At 37.3% G+C, this 26,199-nt stretch overlaps 1 protein-coding gene across 6 annotated transcripts in view; it reads left to right on the top strand.

Moving 5' to 3' along the window:
* The window catches only part of TBCK (TBC1 domain containing kinase), a 196,946-nt gene that overhangs the window by 117,617 nt on the left and 53,130 nt on the right, over positions 1–26,199 (top strand). For all 6 annotated transcript variants that reach the window (XM_014839107.3, XM_070504540.1, XM_070504538.1 and 3 more), the window contains one exon: positions 7,875–8,050. In XM_014839107.3, the coding sequence (XP_014694593.1) occupies positions 7,875–8,050 (176 nt within the window). The remainder of the gene's footprint in view (positions 1–7,874; positions 8,051–26,199) is intronic.

Here is a 26,199-nt window from a genome sequence, read left to right as displayed (position 1 = left end):
CCACCAAAGCGAAACGTGCGCACTTATCCGCTGTGCCACCAGGCCGGCCCCACATATGGGATATTGATAAACATACATTGTAAGAAGTGTGGATTTTATCATCTTTCTTTAGAGTATTGAGTTTTGTTCTGCTAGACAGTTAAATAACTGGTGGGTTCTTTGGTTCATGTTTATTTAGTTTTATTCTTTGTTAAAGTGGGTCTCAATTTTTTACTCAATCCAAGAATGCAGCATCTCCAGGTTCTTAACTAAATACTCAAGGTGCTCAGTGGAAACACTCTGACAAGACAACTCCGCCATCTCTCAGCAATTGGTCATCTTTATGATCCCTCAGCACTTAGTACTATGCCTGGACTATGGTGAGAACTCACTTTAGTTCAGTGTAAGTAAAGAGACTCCAGGGGCCCTTAAGGACACAGTGGTGTGAAGAAATAATATTTAAACCTAAGATTGCAAATTGTTAACTCTCATATAGTCAACTTCATTTCAAAAGCTGGATTGTGAATGGAAAATTTGGGCACTGTAGATGATCTCTAGTTATAACAACTCTGAATCACTTTTAGAGTTTACAAAGCTTTTTAAATTTTTTATCTTGTGTAAATATCACAACTATGTTAGGTAGATTTTCTTATTCCCTCCATTTTACTCTTGAAATACCTGAGACACAGTGATGTTGTGGAATGCTCCTTGTGATATGTGAGCTAGTAACTAGCATTTGGAGCCCAAATCCAGTGCTTGTCACCATCCATGGGAACATGGTATTTGCTTACAAAAGTAGAATTTTCCACATCGGCAGTTTCAAATGGCTCAGTCTCGTAGCTTCAGAAGTACAGTTCTGACTTCCCAGGAAGCTCATTTTTAACAAGAATGATGATAGCTGATGTTAGATAAAACCCTCAGGTAACATACTGATCATTTCTTTTCTTTCTGCATGTGTTAGTCCTTTCTTAGTGAACAGCAAGTAAAAACTTGACTTTTAAAAATTTTAACCTATTTTAAATATAAAACATTCTCTCTACAACATCTCTTATTTAAGCAAGTCATGTTTTATAGTTGTGGTTTGGATACACAAAATAATTTATTTCCTATCCTTAGCAGTTCTCCTGGCTATTTATTCCCTAGCTGCCTCACAGAGACAACTTTGAGCTTATTATCTCAAACAAAGGGTGGTATGGAACAACAAGCACACTGTTGTTAACTACGCATGAGAACTTTAGAGAGGGAAAGGAGTGCTTCAGTCAAATTGCCCAATATAGTAAACATCCTGGGTAAACCAGGGTACTCCAAAGTGGCTTCAATAGCCTCTTTGTCATGTGATTACAGGATTAGGATAAAATTATTATTTTAATTCTTACAAATCCAGTTTTCATTTTATGTCCTGTAAAATGCAAGGGGATTTTTTTTTTTTAATGATAGTATTTTTTGGCATTGGAGTTTACTTTGCATGTGGATGAAAAGTCATAATTTGTTACCCCAGCCAAGAGGTAAATCAGGTTATAATACAGCGATGAGATGATTACAGATTTTTAACTTTTTCCATTAGTTTGGGGAAAAAAACTTTAAACAAAAAATGCCTTTGGAGCTATCTACTCTGCCATTTTTACCGATGTCACTCCTGTCCCTGTTTTTTGTTCTTTTAATTAATAGATTTTACTTTTTTAGAGCAGTTTTAAGTTTATAGAAAAATTAAGCAGATAGTACTGAGAGTTTCTGTATTTCCACTCCTCTCTGCTCCTAATTTCCCCTATTTTTAATATCTTGCCTTAATGTGTTAAACTGGTACAACTGTTGAACCAATATTGATACAATATAATTAACTAAGGCCCATAGTTTACATTAAGGTTCACTGTTTGTGTAGAACAGCTCTGCAGCTTTTGACAAATGCATAATGTGATATTCACCACTGCAGTATTATACAGAACGGTTTCAGCACCCTAGAATTCCCCTGTGCTTCATTCCCCCTCCCCCACTCCCCACTCCCAAACCCCTGGCAACAGTGATCTTCTTACCATCTTTGGTTTTGCCTTTTCTGGAATGTCATGTAGTTGGAATGACAGAGTATGCATTTTCAGACTTTCTCCTCCATGTCTGCTCATGGCTTAACAGGTCATTTCTTTTTATCACTGAATAATATTCCAAGTTTTTGGATTTTGAAAGATAAAAAAGAATATTTTTTAAAAGGCAATCTCTTTCTAAGAGACATCTCTCAAGTGCAAAATGAAAAATTAGCCTGTATTTTGTTTGGGTTTAAAACCAGAAGGCAGACTAACTGGGATCGAAGGCTGATAACTTTTTTTATTTCAGTTAAAGTGCTGAAATCTTTCATGCATTTCATATATCTGAGTTTGTCTGTAAAACCCTGAGTCCCTGCTGTGTGCTGGAATAATCTTAGTTATTCCTCATAACACTCCCAGGAATTCAGTAATAATTCCCTATTTTATGATTGAGAAAAGAGAGGCAGAAAAATGGGTAGGCCAGAGCCATCCAGCTGGTAAGGAATTGAATCACTGATGGTGCTGCCGCCCAGGTTGGTGCCCTTTTCAGCATGTGGTGATGTACTGCTCTCTGAGCAGATATCTCCCTGCCCCTTTGCAGGCCTGGAGCTGGACCGGGGCCAGGTTTGAAGCCCGCCCCGCCCATCTCCTAACTCCATTTCCCGCCCTTTGTGAATCAGAGCCTTTAAAGTTGGAAACTTTTCCAATTAAGAATGACAAATTCTATATGTATGTTTATCTGTTCTCCCTTCTAAAACGTCACGAATGTGACAGTAAAGGAGCGAAAAAACTCTAATTCTAAGAACAAAGAGAATGTCAGAAGTGCACTAGTAGACAAGAAGTGTCGGCAAATACTTGGAAGACAGACAGCAGTTACATCAGCAGTAACCCACTTAAAAAAGCAAGGAAAACCGAAACCTTCCTGCAAGGACGGTACCAGCAAGAAGCAAGCCAGGTCTTGATGCAGGGCACCAAAACATCTCAGGAACTGGAAGTGAATGAAAAATGAGAGAGAACCAGAGAAGAATCAGTTGAATCTGTGCCTAAGGAAAAGTTCATTTCTCCCACCCCAAAGATCTTTGCTCCCACCCTGCTAGCCAAGAGTCTACTCCTCTGCACCCAGCAGGAGACTGGAAGACAGGGCCACATCCAGGTTTAGCAGCGTGAGTGTGGGGAGCTGGCCCTCTTTAAGAAGAGGATGTAAATTACAGTACAAGAGTAGTCCATAAAAGAATATTTAGAATGAGACCACAACAAATCACAAAACAGGAAAGTAACATATTTTTATTAAGTGTCTGACCTCTGTATTCCTCCCTTTTTGCTTCATACTCATTGATCACCTCTTCATATGACAATAATTGTACCATGTTTTCTATAGAGAAAACAGACCATTGGTCTTTGCACTGGTGGAGCTGGTTGAGATTCGTTTTCACTGTTGGTGTTAGGAACACACAAAGCGTGTGACTTAACATGAGTGTACCCTCCGTTTGTGGTGATGCTGCAGGTTTGTTTCCTATCAACATGAAAATGCTACTTTATGAAATGCCTATCAAAAAAGAAAAAGGAAGTTAATGATGCGCTTATAATTGTATATATAGCATTGTCAAGTATATGCCTGGAAGCAGAGTATGTCTTTTGATCAGGCATCAATGAGAACCAGATTCTTTGCTTATAATTTTACATGTTTAATGTTTGGAAGAATTTTTTGGCTTGATTTTTGTCTGTGTACATTTCAACTATGTTTCTCCTACTCATAAACTTCTGGTGCTGGGGCACATTCATACTGCATTACAACTTCTGCTCCTGTGTTCCAGGAAGTCATTCCTAGAGCTAGCAGTGACTTCAGTATACTGTCAGAGATGAACAAAGCCAGACACTAAAGTGATGAGGACAGGTTTTAATCAGTAATAACTGTGGCAATAAGGAATAGTCCAGCATGAATTAAATCAACTTCAATTTTTAGAGAGGTGACTGGGCATTTTAAAGAGAGAATGAAGGAATAGGGAAAGAGGTGACTAGGGACTTAAAAGACTAAAGGAAGTGGAAAACTACAGAAAACGAGAAGGGGGCATTTGTCCATTGAAACCCATCTGAATCTGCTCCCTGGCATTTGCTGAAGTCGGGATCCATGTTCCCACAGAGGCAGGGACACGGGCTCTATCTTCAGGTGTTGGCTGGGGCAAACAGTGAGTTCTTTTGGTAGTCTTGGCTTTTCTCAGGCATCCACTTTAAGGTGGGCTGGGGTCATCCAAGGGATGTGGCCTTGAACACTTATAAACTATGTTAGTGATTTGTTCAATTCTTTCTAGGCCAGGGTTGAGGCATAATCAAGAAAGGGCTTAGAGGAGCCTGGCTAGAGTTTGATAAAGAGAAAATCTTTGTCATTACCCAAAAGTAACTTTAAATCACAGAAATATGTCCCATTTAACCAAACTAAATATACCTCTAATTTAGCTTACTCTTGGTTATAAAGTGTCCACAGCCACCGTAATGTTGCCCAGCACAAGAGGAAGTAGAATGGAGGAAAAGTGGTGTAAGTAAAGACAGCAGTCTTCACTGATTGTGGTGTAAATATCTTTACTTTTGCAAATTATACAAAACATGACCATGGAAACTGTAAATTTAGAGGGGTATTCTTTGTAGTAAAAGAATCAGAGAATCTCAAGACTCAGAATCAACAGCACAGCAGAGAGCAGGAGTGAGGGAATGTATGTACTTAGAATCCCCAGTCCCCTTCCTGGTCAATTCCCAGAGTGCTGTCAAGGATTAGTTTAGACATATCAGAGAATTATTCTCTGGAGAGATGGCATTCCCCAGAAGGAGAAATACCTTACTTGGGGGTCCCCCAACAAACGACCATGCCCCCAAGTCACCCTGTAGTGAGGCCACCATTCCCAAGCCCTGCCCACATAGACAGACCTTCCAGTCCGATTTTTAGTGCTGTCCTTTTAACTGCAGAGAGTCACGGATCACCAGCCTCGAAGGAAAGCCTCCAGCAAGCAGACTCAGACCCACACAAACTAAACACAGAAATAGATTCAGAAAGGTAATTATGAGAAGGTGTTGCAACTCCAAAAGGTCAGGGTTTTTTTAACTAGCGAAGAACAGAAAAGATTTACTGAAAATTAAAAATGTGGAAATGCAATGAGCTTTATAATAAAGAGTTGGATGATGAAGCTTAGGAAATCTCTCAGGGAGTAGAACGAAAATAGAGATGGAAAGTCAGAGGAAAAGGGAAAATTACTAGAAAATCAGTTCAGAGTTTTCGAGATTCTTCTAATAGAAGAAAGAAGAGAAAAAACAGAAAGAAATTATCGCAGACATCAAACAAGAACTTTTACTGTAGCTGAGGGGTTACGAAAGGACCGTCAAGTGTCTAGCACAGTTAAATCATACCCACTTCCATAGATCCGTAAGAAATTTCAGAACACCAGGGCTCCTGAAAGTGGTCAGGAAGGGAGAGTATCACATACAAAACATCTCAGTGAAAACTGCGTCAGACTTCTCAGAAGAAGAAAGTGGAGCACTGCCTTTCACAACGCTGAAGGAGGAAAATTCAACCCTAGAATGCTATGCCGAGTTCAGTCATCAGTCCCAGGCAGAATATGTATATTAAAAGACTTGGAAGATTCCAGACTAATTTTCTCTCTGTGCACCCTTTCTTGGAAGTACTGGAAAATATGTTCCACCAAAATGATGGAGCAAATCAACAAAGAGTAAATAATATCTTACCCCCCCAAATTAGGGATCAAATGTAGGAGAGCTCAAAGGGAATTAGATGATGGTAAGACAAGCACCAGGACAGTATCTGTTCACTGGGCCTAGGAAGCAATTCAAGGCCATTACAGCAAGAGGAGAGAGATCTTTTCTACCTACCTCTTCCAAATAAACAGGAGGTGTGTTTTATCATTTTGAAAATAGTTCAGTATTTCTGAGAGATACCATAGTAATGGATGAGGATAAAGAAACCGAGATTTAGAGAAATTATTTCTTGCAGGGTCACAGATTACCTCATGGAGCTTGGAATCAAACCTGGGAAATCATAATCCAGGGTACATGTTTTATTCACAATGCATTATATCAAAATTATAATGCAAAATAGAAAACAGTAGTGCGCTAGGATGAGCGATTACTTCTTAAGAATAATTACATGTTTTAATATACAGTTTAGAAGAGATTGTGCATAATATTTTGGTTATGATAAAGTGCCTTGGCAGGATTTTGAGGTGGAGAGGTGACATGGGTCAAGTGAATGGAGAGTGGGGTATCTGTCAGTACTGATAATCAGGGTGGAATCGGGGTGGATGCCAGCAAATTCTCAAGATTCACTGCAAGCCTCTCATGGTATTGGTAGAGTGTTTTGGAAGCAGATACAAATGACTTTTCCCTTACCAGTGATTCAAGGACTGAAATACAGCCTCTGATCTGGACCGTTGACTTGACTTCAAGCTCTTGCTGGGGACAGATGAATCAAACTGACTTGAGCACTGCAGATGCAAAATCTGTGGTCCAAAATTCTTTTCTTTTGGAGATTAAACAGTGTTAAGTGGATAAACCTTTTTAAGATGACGGGATTTTCTGTCTTTAGATGCAAATTTTTATCTTAATCATATTACTTGGGAATTTTCTAAAATGAATTGAGCGTATCTCTTCTAAAGTGGAGTAGAAGTATCTCAGACTTTGATTTTTCTTCTAGTTGGTGTCTGTCTTCTGCTCTTTGTGGAATACCAGGTTGATATTATGTTATAGAGCTGTTTAAAAAACACGTTTCACTATATTGACCATTGCTTAAATAAATAAACCTGTGTCTCAAAACATGTTAAACTCTGCTTTATAGATTTTATGCTAGGAATGGCATGTGGGGTGATGAAATCTGAGGTCTTTGTGTAGCCATGGAAGTAACCAGCTGTGAAGTTGGCAGGCATCACTGACAGCAGATAAAGGAATGCTTCATTGAGTAACTGGTCTTTCCGGACTTGCTGGCCATATCCCAGATCTAAATGAATCGAGAATAAAAGATGCCTTATAACCCTCGCGTAACTTCAGACATTCTACTCATGACTTAACACGTTAAATCACTTAGCTTCCTTATGTCTTAGTTTCCTCATCTTCAGCAGAAATGAGGGGGATTAAAATACTTGTCTGCAACAATCATCGTAAGAGTTAAATGGGCGGAATGAAAGTATACAAGGCCTGTCACGTCACAGATGCTCCATAAGTGTCCATTCCCCTCCGCTTCTCCGAGGGTTTTCTGCCTTACAAAAGCAGACAACTCTAAAGGCATAACTCACGTACCATCCACAGGATTGACTTAAATGCCTATGTCCTTTTCACCTTATATATAAGCTCCTTATTTCAAAAAAAGAAATAAGGAACTTATCCCTTTGTAGTTTCAAACATGTATATTTTTCTCCATTGCTTGTCTGAGCTGACACGCTTGGACTTTTGTGGAGGAAATGGAACTATCTGCCATTTACTTACGGTAGGAGTGTAGAAAGGGAAAAGCCAGTCCGTGCCGAACTCCATCCTAGTCGATGTCTTGAATTTTTACTGCCTCTCTGTGATCTGTCCACTTTCCCCATATAGGAATAGCTTACTATCCGTCAGGAATATTGACCTCCTAAAGAGCTGTAGTCTCATCAAAATACACAAACGATAACTTGGAGCTGTAATAATCTTCCTATGTATATTACCTCTGTATCAAAGACCTTTCCAGTCATAAATATGCTGGTTAATATCTACCCTATTTTTTTACTGACATCTTTTCTAATTAGTTATTTTAACCATATTCGGATATATGCATTTAGGAAAATTGTGTTTTTACATAAACATTGCAATCTAAATTCCGTATGTTTGATTTTTCTTAAATTTTCTATCTAGAAATTGACATTGAACGCTGTGTACGAGAATCAATCAATCTATTTTGTTGGACTCCTAAAAGTGCTACTTACAGACAGCATGCTCAGCCTCCAAGGCCGACTTCTGATGGCAGTGGAGCCAGAAGTTCGACTCCTTATTTCTCTACCGAGTGTGCAGACCCTCCAAAAACAGATCTGGTATGTATGCAGATTTAATTTGCAAACTCTAAAGGAAGATGGATGTTAAAATTCATATGCTGTAGTATCGTTATTGTTCATAATAATGTTATCACAAATGTCCTTGTAACGTAGCTATTTTCTAATATACGATCATATTCATGCAACGATTTCAGAAAACCTTTATGTCTGTTTAGTTACACAGTTGGGAAGATTGTTTTGACATACTCCTTCAGGTAGCAGGTTTCACTTTTTTCCTATGCAATCATAGTTTCTCTTTATATATCAGCTTGTTACATACTGAGAGAATTACAGAAGCAAAGGAAGAGTTATAAAAATAGAGAAAGACTAAGAGTTGTTAATAGAATAAGAATTTGCCATTATTGGTTTTTGGTTGACAAAAGAAGTAGCATTTTGAAAAACTGTCATTCAAGGTTTTCAACATTGTTATTCTTTCTAAACACATGGCTTTATAAATACAGCCTACTAAGCTTTCAGCTTTAATAATTCATATATTTCAAACATTCCGGTATTACCACAGTATCTTGTTTCCTTGAAAGTGAATTTCAATTAATATGTATATAGAGTTCTTTAGGTACCTTAATAATTTAATAGGATAGGCTCTAACTTGTAAAAAGTAGCATTTTAATGATAAAACATTCCAAAATTTTCTTTCATGCATGTTAAACAGTAGATTTTGCAGCTAGATATTTTTGTAACTGGGTGTTTTTGCAAAAATTTGCAATTTCCACCTCTTTGCACTTTCTGTGATTTTCGTGTTCCCAAATATATGAGAGCATCCATGTTTTCACATCATGATCAAATTGTATTTGTTAAAGACAGTTAGAAGCATGACTCTTATTGTGGTTGAATACAAAGCAGTTTTAGTAATCACAGCCTCTGCCTCCAGAAATATAGACAATAAAGAAAAAAACAGCTACATGAATATATGTGAAAAATTATAAGACATTTCAAAGCATCCTAAGAGATAAGAATAAAATGAGAACCTACACTAGTAAGTAAATATTTGCCTTACAGTTTTCCAAAAGTAGATGAGGCCTCCCCAGGAGAACGGAGTTCTCAAAACAGTGGGAGTTGTCCAGCAGACCGTTTTATTGCCATCTAATGGATTTTGGTACAAGAACCCACTTATCAGCTAAGGATTGTTCTAGATGACCTGTAAGATAGCTCGAAACTTTGAAATTCAACAGTTCTATATAAAAATTTATTTCATAGTTTTCTTCCTTTCAGATTTTAAAATGTATTCTCTTCATAGCAGAAAAACATTAGTTCTCATCTTCATATAAGAGAGATATCCTTTGGCATATGAGCAGTTTTTAGGAAACCATAATAGTGTATGATGAAGGAAGGAGGAGGTGATTAAGCATAGAAATCAATATAATAAGGCTGAGTTGGAAGTTTGAAAAATTAAGTAAAAATAAAGATATAAGAGAATTAATAATATCTGAACACTTGGTGTCTGCTTGAAAATACACTGGGTTTTCTCATGCAGATATGTCATTTAATCCTCACGAGAACTCTAACGAAGTGCACGGTTATCCCTATTCTATAACAGGAGCATGAAACTAAACCCAGAAAGGGATCAGTAGTTTATACAGCTAGGAAATAGTAACTGCAAAATTGAGCCCCAGGTCTTTATGACATCACAGGATGCGTTCTTTTTTTTTTTTTAATTGAAATATACTTCACCTTTAATACCATAAATTTCACCCTTTTAAAGTATAAAATTCAGTGGTTCTTAAGATATTCACAAAATTGTGCAGCTATCACCACTAATTCCAGAATATTTCTGTTGCCCCAAAAATAAACTCTGTTCCGAGTTACTGTCCACCTCTCCCCAGCCCCTTGCAAACCCTAACCTACTTTACATCTCTCTGGATGTACTTATTCTAGACATCTCAAGAAAATGGAAACAAACAGTACATGGCCTTTTGGTGACTGACTTCTTTCATTTAGCCTAATGTTTTCAAGATTCATCCATGTTGTAGCATGTGTTAGTAGTTAATCCCTGTTTATGACTGAATAATATTCCATTTTATGGGCAGACTACATTTTATTTAATCAGTTCATCAGTTAATGGACATTTGGGTTATTTCTACTTTTTTGGCTATTATGAATAATGCTGCTGTGGACATTTATATACAGGTATTTGATTGTGTACCTGTTTTCAATTCTTTTGGATATATACTTAGGAGTAGATTTTCTAGGTCATATTGTAACTCTATGTTTAACTTTTTAAGGAACTGCAAAATTGTTCTACAAAGCATCTCCACCATTTTACGTTCCCCTCAGCAATGTATGAAGGTTCCAATTTCTTCACATCCTTCCCAACACTTGTTGCCAGTCTTTTTTCCACCATGCCCCCGAGGAAGATTATCCCTGAACTAACATGTGTGCCAGTATTCCTCTGTTTTTTTGGTGGGTTGCTGCCACAGCATGGCTAACAAGTGGTGTAGGTCCGTGCCCAGGATCTGAACCTGTGAACCTGGGCTGCTGAAGTGGAGTGCACCAAACTTAACCACCAAGCCACGGGGCTGGCCCCCGTTGCCACTCTTTGATCACAGCCGTCTCCGCAAGTGTGAGGCCGCATCTCACCGTGATTTTGATGAGCGTTTCCCTAGTGATGCTGCACATCTTTCCATGAGTTCATTAACCATTTGGGTCTCGTTTTTGGAGAGAGGTCTATTCAACTCCTTTGCCCATTTTTTAATTGAGTCGTTTTAAATTGCTGAACTGTAGAATTCTTTATATATTCTCAATACAAGTCCCCTGTCGGATCTGTGATTTGCATATGTTTTCTTCCATTCTTTGCATTATTTTTTCACTTCTTAGTAATGTCCTTTGAAGCACGTAAGTTTTTAATTCTGATGAAGTCCAATTTATGAGTTGCTTCTCTCTTGCAACTTTTAAGGTTCCCTGTTTGTCTTTGGCTTTTGATAGTTTGATTATGGTGTGTCTAAATGTGGATTTCCTTGAATTTTTCCTCCTTGGAGTTAATTGAGCTTCCTAGATGTGTAGATTAATGTTTTTCATCAAATTTTGGAAGTTTTCACTCATTATTTCTTCAAATAGTCTTTCTTCCCCCTCTCTCTCTCCTCTCCTTCTGGGATTCTGTCTGTATGTTGCTATGGTTGATGGTGTCCCAAACATTGCTTAGGCTCAGTTCATTTTTATACATTCTTTTGTCATTTTTTTAATTATTATTTTTTATTGAGTTAATGATAAGTTACAATCTTGTGAAATTTCAGTTGTACGTTATTGTCTGTCAGTTGTGTTGTAGGTGCACCCCTTCACCCTTTGTGCCCACCCCACACCCCACCTTTCTCCTGGTAGCTGCTAATCTGTTCTCTTTGTCCACATGTTTAAATTCCTCATATGAGTGGAGTCATACAGAGATTGTCCTTCTCTGTCTGGCTTATTTCACTTAACATAATTCCCTCAAGGTCCATCCATGTTGTTGCAAATGGGACGATTTTGTTTTCTTTTTAATGGCTGAGTAGTATTCCATTGTATATATACACCACATCTTCTTTATCCAATCATCTGTTGATGGGCACTTAGGTTGCTTCCATGTCTTGGCTATTGTAAATAATGCTGCAATGAACATTGGGGTGCATGGGACTTTTGGAATTGCTGACTTCAAGCTCTTTGGTTAGATACCCAGTAGTGGGATAGCTGGATCGTATGGTAGTTCTATTTTTAATTTTTTGAGGAATCTCCATATTGTTTTCCATAGTGGCTGCATGTAAAAGAATGAAAATTGACCATTCACCAAAATAAACTCAAAATGGATCAAAGCCCTAAAGCTGAGACCTGAAACCATAGGCTTCTAGAAGAAAAGGTAGACAGTACACTCTTTGACATCAGTATTAAAAGGATCTTTTCGGACACCATGTCTTCTCAGACAAGGGAAACAAAAGAAAGGATAAACAAATGGGACTTCAGCAGACTAAACTGCTTCTTCAAGGCAAGGGAAAACAGGATTGAAACAAAAACACAACCCACTAACTGGGAAAAAATATTTGCAAGTCATACATCCAACGAAGGCTTAATATCCATAATATATAAAGAATTCACACAACTCAACAACAAAAAAACAACCCGATCAAAACATGGGCAGGAGACATGAACAGACATTTCTCCAAAGAAGATATACGGATGGCCAATAGGCACATGAAAAGATGTTCATCATCGCTGATCGTCAGGGAAATGCAAATCAAAACTACACTAAGATATCACCTTACACCCATTAGAATGGCAAAAATAACTAATACATTCCTTTTTCTTTCTGCCCCTCAATCTGGATGATTTCAATTGATCTATCTTTGTGTTTGCTCATCTTTTTTCTGCCGGTTTCTGTGCCCAGTAAGTCTCCCAGCCTTTGCTGAGGGGTTCTATGTGTGTGTTGGGGCACCTCTTCAACACCCAGGCAGACAGTCTACACCTCTGCCTTAGCCTTCACCTCCTACCTGCTCGAAGCCTCAAGGTCAACCAAAGTTGAGAGTTTAGGACCCTCTTAGGTCTTTTCTGGGCGTGCAAATAGCTAGCTTGGATGGGCTTCTAGATTCCCAGGAACGTGTTGGAGCTTTCAGAGCCCCTGTGGACGTTGCATTCCCCAGCTTTTGATTTTAATTTTTAACGTTTACCATCATTCTTGTTTGTGCCACTGTCACAGCCACCTCAGGCAGCCGCAGTATAGACAACTGCTGCTGACAAATGCCTGCAGGGAAGACTGTTTGCTCTGGGAGAGCTCTGGTCAGGCCACGTGAAGACAGACACTGCGGAGAGGCTTCAGGGGCAGGCAGACAGGCCAGACAGTCACCACCCCCTGAGATGGTGCTTCCGGGAGCTCCAGAACCACTCTCTGTCGAGCGGCTGCCAGACTGCTGGGTGGTGGGACGGTTGGTTTCAAGGTGGCCATGGAGCTGAGGAGAGGGAAACAAGAGGGGCAAATTAAACCACCACGAGGCTCACATTCTGCTGAGATTTGGCTGTTTCTCTTGAATGTGCGCTCCTCGGATCGCTGCAGACCTTCGTTAGTTTCCAGAGTTGTGAAAAAGTTTATTTGATAATCTGCCAGTGTTCTCGCTGTGTTTTGGAGGAGCAGCTTTTTTGCGACCTGTGCTCTGCCCTTCTCACTGATGTCACTCATACTCTGTGCTGTTTGTCCACTACGTGCTAACTCGAGTGAAGCAGAAAGGTTAGGAGAGAGTTGGTTTAAAAGGTTGGAAAGGAATATTAACAGTTCAAGTAATATGAGATTTTCATTTTATGATAAAGTAAAATTTTACCAAGAAAAGTTGCTATTTATTTTAAATTTGAGTAAGTGGTTTTAAATCCTTTCCCTAACACCCTCGTCTGAAATGAGATTTTTGTTTAAAAAGTTTAATAATTTGAATGTTACTAAACCCAAAATCTCTTTATGTGTTTCCTAATTATGATGAGTCTCAGAGTCCTGGGTCAGTTTGCTAAAGCTTTGTGATGCAAAACAAACTTTTTTGGTGTACTCTTAGATATGTTATCTCCATCAACATAATGGAAGAGAAAAATATGCTACATTATTTATATGAAATGTTGCCATCTGAAGAATATTCAGTGTTTAGTTCACTTTTCTTTAGAGCTTATTTTATTCCTTTTTATGATATATCGCAACTGTAAAGAAAAATACAATGAATAATGTAAAAACCATTGCATTTTTTTTCAACAATACATTTGAATACATGCTATAAAACAGACACTGTTCTGGTTGCTGGGGATATAGCAGTGAAAAAGAGAGTACCTGCCCTCATAGAATTTGCGTTTAGTGGAGGATATACAGACAGTAAGCAAGAAAAAGTAAACATGTAGTGTGTTAGTTGGGGCTCAGTGCCACTGAGGACAATCAAGAAGAATAGGGAGATAGAGAATGCCAAGGAGGAGGAGTCAGAAGAACAGTAAAGAAGTGCTGCTGTTTTATATATGGGACTCGAAGAAGCTCTAGCTGATAAGGAGCATTTGAGAAGAGAAGCTAAAGGAAATGAGAGAGTAAGTTGTATATAGATTTCTTGGGGAAAATATTCCATCTTGCAAGTGCAAAGATGATACCATGCTTACTGTGTTAGGGGAACAATAAGGAGACTGCGTATAGAATGGAACAACTGAAGAGGAGAGTAGGAGGGGATAAACAGACATCAGTGGGTCAGATCTCATAGGAACTTAAAGGCTTTGACTTTTATGCCAAGTGAGACAAGAAGCCATTTGAAGATTTTGAACAGAGTGGTGACATGATCTGACTTACATGTAAAAGGATTACTTTAGCTGCTATAGTCACACCCCACATGACAAGATTTTGGTCAGGGACAGACCGCATAGACAGTAGTGGTCCCATAAGCTTAGTACCATGTAGCCTAGGTGTACAGTAGGCTGTATCATCTAGGTTTGTGTAAGTGCACTCTATAATGTTTGAACAACTTCAAAATCACCTAACAACACATTTCTCAGGATGTGTCCCCTTCGTCAGGCAACCCGTGACCGTACGCAGAAAATAGACAATAGGAGGACAAAGACAAAACAGAGAGATGAGGAGGAAGCTTTGGTGGCTGGGACCGAATGGGTAGTAGTAGAGGTGATGAGAAGTTGTCAGATATATTTTGAAAGCAGAACCAACAGATTTTGCTGACTGATTGAATGTGAGGTATAAAAGAAAGGGCTCAAGAATGAATCCAGAGTCTTTGGCCTAGGCTAGGCAGATGGTGTTTTAGTGTTTTCATTTACTTGTATAAGGAAGACTTTAGGAGGAGCAGGTTGGAAGGGGGAAATCAGTGTTCGGTTTTGAACATGTGGGTTTAGAGATTCCTATTAGATGTCCACGTGAAGAATAAATAATTTTGTTAGTTTTGTGAATAATATCTTTTATACTGTTTTCTAGTTGATTATTACTGATATAATAGAAAGATTATTATTTATTTTAGATTCATTTTATATTTAGCAAATTTGATTCTCTCTCTTTTTTTTTAATAGACTTTATTTTTTGGCATAGTTTTAGGTTTACAGCAAAACTGAGCAGAAAGTACAGAGATTTCACATATACTCCCTGCCCCTCCCTACACACACATAGCCTCCCCTATTATCAACATCCCCCACAGAGTGGTACATTTGTTACAACTGATGGACCTACATTGACACATTATTATCCTCCAAAGTTCATAGTTTACATTAGGGTTCACTCTTGGTGTTTTACATTCTATGGGTTTGAACGAATGTATAATGACATGTATCCACCATTATAGTATCATACAGAGTAGTTTCACTGCCCTAAAAACCCACTGTGCACCACATATTCATCCCTCTCTCCCCCTCAACCACTAGGGTATAAATGCTGATCTTCTCACTGCTTCCATAGCTTGCCTTTCTGGGAATGTCATATAGTTGGAATCATACAGTGTGTAGCCTTTTAAGTTTGACTTCTTTCACTTAGTAATATGTGTTTAAGTTTCCTCTGTGTCTTTTCACGTCTTGATAGCTCCTTTTTTAGTGCTGAAGAGTAGTCCATTGTCTGGATGTACCACAGTCTATTTAACCACTCCTCTACTAAAGGACATCTTGGTTGCGTCTAAGTTTTAGCAACTATAAATAAAGCTGCAGTTAACATCCATGCGCAGTTTTTGTGTGGACATTTTTTTCAGCTCATTTGGGTAAATACCAAGTATTTTCGAATTGATTCTCTTTTTAAATCTAGTAGATTGTAGATTCTCTTGGTTGTTTATGCAGCTAATTCAGTCAACTATATATAAATATATATATATATAAAATAGAAGTGATGAGTGGGTAGAGTTGTTTGTACCTGAATTTAAGGAAAATTCTTGTAATTTCACTAAGTTTGATATTTTGATAAATACTCTTTATTTGAGTAGTGAGTTTCCCTTCTTTTTCTATATTACTAAGAGTGCTTATCATGAAAGAATGTTGCATTTTATCAAATGCCTATTCTATTGATAAAGATTGATTAGGATCCTTTTTCCTCCTTTTATCTGATAATGTGTTACATTGTTAAAATTTCTAATATTGAATGGTTCTTGCGTTCCTGAGATAAACTCCACTAGGTCACTACAAAAAAAAAGAAATACTGACTATATTCAATTTGCTAGTATTTGCTAGGATTGAATTTCTGCACCTATATTCATAGGTGAGATAAATCTATAGTTTTCTTTTCCTGTCTATCCTTGTCAGTCTTTGATCTGAAGATTATATTTCTCTCTTCCTCTTTCTGCTGTCTTATACTGTTTGTATAAGAGGAATTATCTGTTTCTTATAGCTTCAGTAAAACTTGTCTATAAAACCGTCTAGTCTAATGTCTTTAATCAGGGACATATTTGAGTATCTATTCTTCTTGAGTCTATTTTTATAAGTTCATGTTTTTTAAAAAAAATTATCCGTTCAATTACCATGTTTATTTTATCAAAGTGCTTTTTTAAAGTATATTTTGTCTAATTTTTTATATTCATAGAATTCTTTTTTGAAAATACTTAGAGTTTTTTTTTACATTTTATCTGAAATTTTGACCCCTTTTCCCATCCAGTTTATTTGAAGTCTTGGTTCAGATTTGAATGTTAGTATAATAGAAAGTTGGTACAAAAAAATAATGTATGCATGCCCTAGAAAAGCATATTCATTAAATAGGATAATCACAATTCAGATTTATATACTATATATTCTGTGTCAGCTTCTGTAACAGATAAAAAATGGCTTTTGTAAATTGAAACATAAACCGCACTCTGTGACGAGTACAATGGAAGAGTGAAAGCAGCTGTGAGAAGAAAGCTCTGGTTAACTTTAGTTTATACATACATCTGTCGTATTTGTTCCCGAAGCAGGCCATTGTAGCAGAGGAAGCATGCGCTGTGCTGTTAGATGGACTTGGTTTCAGATTTCAACCCTGTTGCTTTTGGGTTTTATAATCTTGAATAATTCTCACAAGCTCCCTAGGACCCTGTTTGTAACAGTGAGCATCATTGCAGTAATTCCTACTTGCCGGGTTGTCGTAAGAACAGTGGATGTGGAGCACCTACTCAGGGTCTGATGCATGATAGCTCTCAGAAATGGCAGCAACACTATTCCGTGTTTAATAAGTAAAAGTTAGCATTTCAGTTTGGAAAACTACCCCAGAATTATACAACAGTCTTCTCTATCTAGATGATTTGTACAGAAGCAGCGATGTTCTGGTGTTCTTCTCTTCCCCTCAGCTTCGTTAGCTTTGTTACATCACTTTCCATTTAGAAGTCGCCACAAACAGTAGGGGATGGGGAGAGGGAGGCTGGCTCTCCAGAGAAGGAATCTTCTGGCAGTTTTACCTCAGTAATTTCAGTTTAAGATTTCACTTTGACCTTTACTTCTTAGTTTAATACTATTTTGATCCTGAAACTACTAAAGAATTGCCAAATCTAGTGCCAATGTCTCTCCCCTCTACTTTTGCTTAAATAGCAAGCACTCTGCTGGACGATTCTGACCACAGCTTATTAATTGAAAAAATATATATATATGCATATATAGAGGTATGTAACTGATGAACAGAATGAAATGGGTTTTTTTTAACTGAATATAATTTGAAAAAAGACTGGTCACCACTGAATTTCTTTAGTCTATTTCTTTGTTAAATTTTAGTCAGCGTATTAACTTATTGATGACTGGTATAAGTTAGTAGCATGTACACTGTGAATAAGCAAGAATTATTAAGTTCTTGATTATGAACACATAAACTAGCCTGGGATTTTATTAAATAAATTTTATTTTATTTATATAATGTAAACTGCTTGCATATGCTACTGTCATAAAGTAAGCAAAACATTCATTGCATTATCCTCAGTTTACAGGTGTGCTTTAAGTATGGATTAAATATGAGTTTAGTGTAGATAAAAGCTTAAAGTATAAAAATATATTTTAAAGTTGAAATAGCTTCTAAAAGTCTAATATAAATACCAGTCTTCAAGTTTCATCTCGATAATAGCACCACTGCTTTTTCTAGTTTGAACAATCTAAAAGTAACACCATGGTGCTCTATGGTTTTCAGTATGATTTCAAGTATATTATTTTATTTCTCCCTAAACAAATCTCTGAAGGAAGTACTTTTATTCCCATTTCCGAGTTGAGGAAACTCAGAAGATTATTTAATGCAAGTCAACTTTAAATTGTCATTTTATCAGTAGTGTAAATGTTGTGTTTTTCCCTTATTCATTGAAATGACTATATTAATATATATCATATTTTACTCTATACTCATAGCTTTTCAAGTATTTTCATAATTTTCTTGTTTTCCTACTGCATATGTTTACATATACTCATGCAATCACCTGCACACCTGCTCTTAAATGAGTTGAGATATTTTACAATAAGGTAGACGGAAAAGCAGTTATATGACCTCTTTTTCCTCACAAATTATGTTTAAAGTAGAATATAAATCTAAAGGAGACCTAAACACTGTCTGCTGAAATTATTCAGAGCTGTAGATGAATTGAGAAGAAAAAGTTATCCTTGCATCTCTTTTCTTTATCACTTCTGTTGCAACATCATTATCTAATGATCTCTCCATAAGCAATCTGGAATTTTAGAACAATTGTAGTAGCTACAATTTTAGTGAAAGATGAAGATTGGAAACCCTAGCAGCTAAGTATAGCATAAAGGTGGTCAGCCCTCTAGAAGGTAAGTAAAATAAAGTTTGATAGAAAACAATCGTCTTTTGAAATTTGTTTTTTCCATAAAATGTATAATATCTTCTAATCCACCCTTAGCCTAAAAGTAGCTGAAAAACTTCCAGCATGAGAAAATCAGGGGTAGCTGGATTTGAGGATAGGATATCAAAAGAACTTGATTGGCTTGATTAAAACACTGCGTTTTCTCCTGTAGTCCAAGTTTAGGGAAGGAGAAGGCACGCAGACTCCTAGACAGACATCTGTAAGAATTTATTAAGAATTCTGAGCAGCCTATCAGAAAGTTATCTTTGTAAATTAGACTCCTGTAACAATGAGATGAGTTAGCCAAATGGTAAAATACTGTTACATGCTGTTGTGTTTTAAATTTTTTTTAAAAACTATGAAATTAATGCCAAATGACATAAAAATTATTTTTTCATAATATATTTTTTCACACTTTAAATGACAAGGATTATACATATATAATATCAATATTGAATTATATTCGTAATGGGAGAAAAAATTACTATGCAAATAAATATATAATCTAAACACAATTTATATTTGGCCTTAGAATATATTTTATATATTCTCTGTATGCATGTCTATTAATAAAATGTGCGTGTTTAGAGAATTTACTTTTTTGAACAATGAAAGAAGAAAAAGTATTGTTGAATACTTGATTCAAGAGAAGGTAAGCAGCTGATGGCAATTTCTCAATGGAAGTTTTTATTTCTTTTCTTTTACTACATACTCAAGGTACTGCAGGATTCATAACATATAAGAGAGAATTCAGGAAGTAATTTGGAAATTTGTAATCTTGAATGTCTTTGACCTGTATAAGATCTCCCCTCCCTCAAATCTTCCATGAAAGCAGAGGATTTCCTCCATGGAAAGCAATAGAAGGCAATGAAATATCAACAAAAAGCAATCAAATTCTTACAGGGAAAAGGTACCACCTTTTAAAATTCCAGACAGCAAAATCTGCCCACAATATGGTGAGATTTCTATAATCTTAAATATAATAAAGTTCATTGCAGGATAAACTGGCTAACATTTATCCACAACCAACTAGTCAGTTAACCAACAGATTAGGTTGACTCTGGTTCTTTACCTTTTGCTTTGTTCTCTGCACAGATAACCATCTTCACTAGTGAACTGTTGCTGGTTAGATGTGATGAAGAATTCCTAGTTAAAATAAATAAATGAACTACCAGGTTGAGAATAGATGGATCAGTGACATTTGTTATTACATTGAAAATTAGCTTAGTCTATAAGGGAATTAGGATGGGAGAGGAGTGGAAAATCACACACTCAAGGGAGTAGTTATGGTTGGAAAAAACATACTCAGCATTAGGTTAATAATTGCCTCTCTTTGGGGAAATTTTTGGATACCAGCTCTGAAAGTTAATCTCAGCGATTATTTTCTCTGCATCCCGATTCTCAATTTGTAACAAACTTCTGTCCCTCACCACCAGAGTCTCCCTAGGCATATGGATAATCTATGTGACTGTCGGTGTCCTTGAGCAGCCTCTTCCTGTTCTTTCCCCGGTCTCCATCCTGGAAGAGCAAACTTCATTCTTTAGTAGCTCTTTGGCCTTTATTTTCAGTATGTCTGTACTTGAAGATGCACACCATGGTGTACACCCATCTCACTCTGAGATCATTTATTTATCAAGGCTCTGCTGTGTTCGTTTTTTAAAAATGCCCCGTCTATTCAGTGAAATGTTTAAACATTGAGTGGGACTATTGGAAGGGAGTGGGCATTAAGACTTAGTGCTTTGACCGTAAGATTTGAAGAAAGCTGGGAAATTCTGAGAATTCTTCAAGTGCGATGCCTGGCAGTGCCTTATCACCACCACTGAATTGTTGTTGAATTTATTTTTTAAAAAAATGAAACTGCTGATTCAGTCTCAACATTAGCTCTAAAAAGCAATAGGATTCTATGTGCAATTTTCCACTCCAAGAACTTTACAAACGTGCTAAAGAAAAAGTATGTCAGAGACATTAGGTCTTTTGAATCTAGTGGAACTGTTGTGAATGTGGGGTGGGTGACTGTGTTTTCCAGAGGCCATTTTTGTCATTCAATTTGCTGTTTTCTGTTTGGTTACATATACTATTTTGTCAGATTTAGGTTATTTTGAGAGTACCTAGTATCATAACAGTGTAAGCTACTACATTGTACTTTTGCTGTTATCTTCCTTCCGTTCTTATTTTGAGACTCAGAACATCATAGAATCATTTAGCAGTTTTTACAAAATTGATATAAATCCTTCAATTCTTAAGTCTTCATATTGCTACCACCTGCATACAATGAAAAGACATTCCTATTACTCTAGGTGTATAATACTTATTGGACAGATGTAATTTTTAAGATACTGTATATCTGCACTCAGAAATAAATCTTTTCAAGTGATCATGGAGCTTTCATTAAAAAAAAACAATAGACCACATTAAGAAGTGGAAATTGGGGCCAGCCCATGGCCTAGTGGTTAAGTTCAGCATGCTCTGCTTCAGCAGCCCATGTTCAGTTCCCTGGCATAGACCTATACCACTCATTGGTGGCCACGCTGTGGTGGCAACCCACATACAAAATAGAGGAAGACTGGCATAGATGTTAGCTCAAGGCAAATCTTCCTCAGCAAAAAATAAAAGAAGAAGAAGAATCAAGTGGAAATAATGCAGATGACATTTCTCAGATCATTGTTCAGTCAAACTGGGAAGAAATAAAAAGAAAAAGAAAGAAAAAAATTTCTTACCACCTAGAAATTAAAAATAAACCAAAAAAATAAATATTCTCTTAACTCTTCAGATAAGGAAGACATTCCAAACGAAAATTCTAAAATATCTAGAAAATAATAGGAGAATCTTATATGTCAGAGCCTATGGGGTACAGCTAAAGTAGGTATTTCTCTTATCACTTTCATGATGCCTTACACATACTAGATATTTATTGAGTGTCTTTATCAAGTCATTTTGTTTCAAGTAGCTTTGAAAGATAGATAGGGTTTATATAGGTAGAAGAGATCAAGAATTCATTTTTCATCATCATGAGCAATCTCAACAGCACCCTAATAAAAGATTTATAGAAAATAAAAACAATGTTGCATATTTGCCTAATTTTGTTCTATGTACTCTTTCCAGTGCATACTGTACTCTGGTAGAAAAGCCCAGTCACTGGAATAGGTCACACTTTGTCTGCTCATGAGGGAGCTTGCAACCCTGTGGAGTCCCGCCATTAAGGCTCCAGGGTGTTAGGTGTGCAGGGGCTGAGACTTAGAATAACATACAGCCTGTGACTGCATGAATCTTAAGTACTTAAAGAGTTGAAAGAAGCTGAGTAGTTGTAATTATTCACAGTGAAATAAAGGAGTGCTTAAATGCACAGACCTGGAATTATTTTTTAAATGTAATTATTCTAATCATACATTTAATCATCTTTTACTTTGAGTATACCTTTCTTGAGTTCTACAGTGTAAGCCTACGAGAGATCCTTTCTCTCTGTTAGTGATATCATATTGTATGTGCAAGTGGTACTTAATTTTTATTACATTTTGTTTAAATGATGAGTTTAATGCTTTCAAAAATGTATTCCACAATGTATTAAATGTCATGGGGAAAAAAATGTTTGACTTGATATTTATAAAATGAGGCTATGTAAGTTGCTGAAGGAGGGAGCGGACAATGAGATCAAAAGAAGGGGCAAAGCCAAGGAGGGATACACTTAACCTCTGTGAACTTAGGTTGATTTTATTAGCTCTGCACTTTAATTAATTGTGAGTCCTTATACTGAAAAGAATGGTGTTAGTGGGAGCACTGGGTCTTTATCAAGAAATGCCTTGGTTGGTTGAGAGGACATTAACTACACCAGCAAGATTTCCAAAGTCTGTCTAATGTTCAGAAGGGGATCTAGATATGAGCAGTCATTCCTAAGCATAACTGATCCTCAGAGGGAGAATATCTTTGATCTGTCTCTAAGCTAAGTCAGCCTTTTATTTCTGTTAGTCAAAGAGGGAGCTCCCCCAAGTTGGATAGAGCTAATGAGAACGTGTTGCTGAAGTTAAGGAAGGAAAGAGCTGACAGTCCATCAGAATCTGACACTTCACCAATCTCCATAAAATTATATGGAAAAGCTGTATTTATTAACAGCATATTAGGGAAAATGAAATTTAATAGGTAAAGGCTTACTATTTTTGAAATCCATACTATTTGTTATTTTTTATTGTTTAACAGTATAGCCGATTATTTTCTTTATATGTAATTTATCTTCTGTTTATCATTTATAATAATAGCCTGTCATTCCATTTATCATGACCATGAGGTTACCAGATTATTCAGTTATTATTCAGTTAGCTATTCATACCTGAAAGCTGCATTAAAATTCCTGGACAAATTCTTAAATTCTTGGGTGATAAATATCTCCATGTCCTTAAAGAAGGAATAAGTGATTGCAAGAATATTCCATTATTATCTCAGTTACATGTAGATCTAAAGATAGAGAAAACCACCCTTCTACAGTAGTCCTCTATTTACACGACTTATTCTATTGTGTGTACACGTGCGCACACGCACACACTTGCACACACACACACAACACGTGCATCCTGCCCTCTGGGACACCCATCTCACTCTTAACACCCGCTTCATTTTGTATACTGCCTTCTCCATTCCCTGATGGGAGTCACGGATTATTCTTTTCAGTCCCGATCTCTTAAGAACCTTCCAAACAGCTAACTGTTCTCTTTGTTGAATATTTTTTTCCCAGGTTTTTGGTACACCCCAATCTCCTTGTCTTCCTCTCTGTTACCTCCCCTCAGTGTATCAGTATCTTTCACTGTCTTCACCTGTCCTTCCATGTCATTGAGTATGGCCTCAGGGTTCTGCGTAGGCCTCCTTTTGTTCTCTCACCAGATGGCTATTAGAGTCTCATATAAGTGCATCGTCCAGTTACCATAGCTTCCAGCCATCAGTCCGGCTCCAGCTTCTCTTATTAGCTCTAGGAGACCCATAGATCCAGTGCCTGCTCAACACTTCACTTGCATGTTTCTCAAGCAGCCACTAATTCAGCACGTCCAAAACTGAATTTATTTTCTTTTCCTCTTAAAGCTGCTCCTCCTCCAGCATCCCCGTATCAGTAACCACCGTTATCATTCCCCTACTTGTTCAAGTCAGTATCTAGATTCATCCTTGACTCCTGCCTCTCCTTCCAAATTCAATCAAAAAGCCCTATTCACAAATCTATCCACTTCTCTCTCTCTCTCTCATGCCATCATTTTAATCAAGCTCATCTCATCTCTTTTCTGCTTTCCTACAACAATTTCCTGCATCCATTCTTGTTTCTCTGTAATCCATCCTTCAGACTTCAGCTAGCATAATCTTTTAAAAATTGTTTTTACTTAAAACAACAGTAATTTATTGTCTCACACTTCTAGGGGCTAACAATCCAAAATCACAGTGTTGGCAGAGCCACGTGCTCTCTGATGTCTGAAGGGGAGAATCCTTCCTTGCCTCTTGTAGCTTCTGGTGTTTGCCAGCAATCCTTGGTGCTCCTTGGGTTGTAAATGCATCATTCCAGGTACTTGGCCATCTTCTCCCTGTGTGTCTTCATATCATCTTCCTTCTGTGCATACTTGTCTCTATGTCCAAATTTCCCTTTTTATAAGGACACCAGCCATATTTGATTGGGGCCCACTCTCAGCATAATCTTTTTTAACCAGAATTCTTACCAAGGCTCCTGTCATTATCCTTACAATAAAATTCAAAATTCTTGACATGGTCTACATGACTCTGCATAATCTTTCCCTTGCCCACCTTACGAAATTCTTCTGTCAGTGTCTCTCCCTGTTTATTTTCCTATGCTTTAGACTTCTCTCAGTTTTAGGAATATTTCATGCATACTTTTGCCTTAAATTCTCTATATCTGCCTTCATTTCCTTTATTTAAATTCCTGAGGAATAAGAACAGTATCTTACGCTTTTTTGTGGTCTCGTTGCTTAACATAATGTCTGATGCATTGTAGCCTCTTAATAAATAAAATAATAACATTATCTTCTTCCTTGATAGTTTATGGGTATTAAGGAAAGAACCATTCTTGTCTTTGGACCCCTAGGGCCTAATTCAGTGCCCGAGAAATAGTGTGTTCTCAGTATATGTGTATTTACTTGAAGTAATAACCAGAAATAAGATTAAACTAGTTAACTGTTAGTTGAACAAAGCATTTAGTTGCTTTGTCACAGCTCTTTATTCGTCAGGCATACTAGCTCTAGCCAGCCCTGGTGGGCTAGTGGTTAAGATCTGCTGCTCTCACCACCAAGCCCCAGGTTCCTTTCTTGGTTGGGGAACCACAGCACCCGGCTATCGGTTGTCATACTGTGGTGGTTGCATGTTGCCATGATGCTGAAAGCTTTACCACCAGGATTTCAGCTACCAGCAGGGTCACCCATGGTAGACAGGTTTCAGTGGAGCTTCTAGACAAGACAGACTAGGAAGAAGGACCTGGCCACCCACTTTTGAAAAACTTGGCCCTGAAAACCCTGTGAATAGTTGGCAAGCATTGTCTGATAAAGCAGCAGGAGGTGAGAGGATGGCTCAAAAAGACCAGGTAGGGCCCTGCTGTGCTGTGCACAGGGTTGGTCACGAGGGGTCAGAATCGACTTAATGGCACTAACAATACTAACTCTATCAACTTTTCCTTCATAGCATGCATTATATTTATAATTATATACTTATATGCTTATCTCTTCTCTGCTGTATCCCCAATGCCTATCATAGTACATGGCATATCAGTAAATAGTACCTAGTAATCAATAAATATTTTTGAATGAATTAACAAGTTAATTGCAGGAAATCAGTGTTTTACTCTATTTCCTATAAGACATTGTATCTGACAAATGGTCATCAAAATTTTCTATAATACTTGTGGGAAATGCATATCCAGGCCTCTACAAACATCTCCTATCTACTCAATCTCTGAAGGTTGGTTCCTGGAACCTATGTATTTACTAAGGTCCTGGGTGACTCTTAACATGATATGTGCCTACAGTTTTCTCATGACTTTGCAGTGAACAGAAATGTTTATTCATAGAGGAAGGAAAACTTCAATAATAAGATGTTCATATTTATGGTTATACTGTTATTTTTGTATTGATTCTTTGTGTATTTTTATACTAATCTACTTTATGGTTATTTATGTCTAACTTTTTTTGGCAAATTAACTTCCCTTTCATGAACCAAAGCCACCACCTGTTTCACTGCTCAGCTCTCAGCCTGCCGGCTCTCTGAGCCTCTCCTTTTGTCTCTACTGCCAGAGGCCATCCTTCCTAAAGCTCTCTGCCTGCTCCTCCGCCCCTCTTGTTCCATTTTGGGAAAGCAGTTCCTAATCTGCTGTGCTGACCCACGGCACCGAAAGCTCACAGGCCATTCATGTGGAAATAAATTAGCATGAGAAATTCATCCAGGACTCAAAAAACTTATATTCCCTACTAA

Source organism: Equus asinus, chromosome 3, assembly GCF_041296235.1.
Source record: "Equus asinus isolate D_3611 breed Donkey chromosome 3, EquAss-T2T_v2, whole genome shotgun sequence".
NCBI lineage: Eukaryota > Metazoa > Chordata > Mammalia > Perissodactyla > Equidae > Equus > Equus asinus.
Note: the sequence above shows the minus strand (reverse complement) of the source record. Positions and strands in the feature narration are given on the sequence as shown.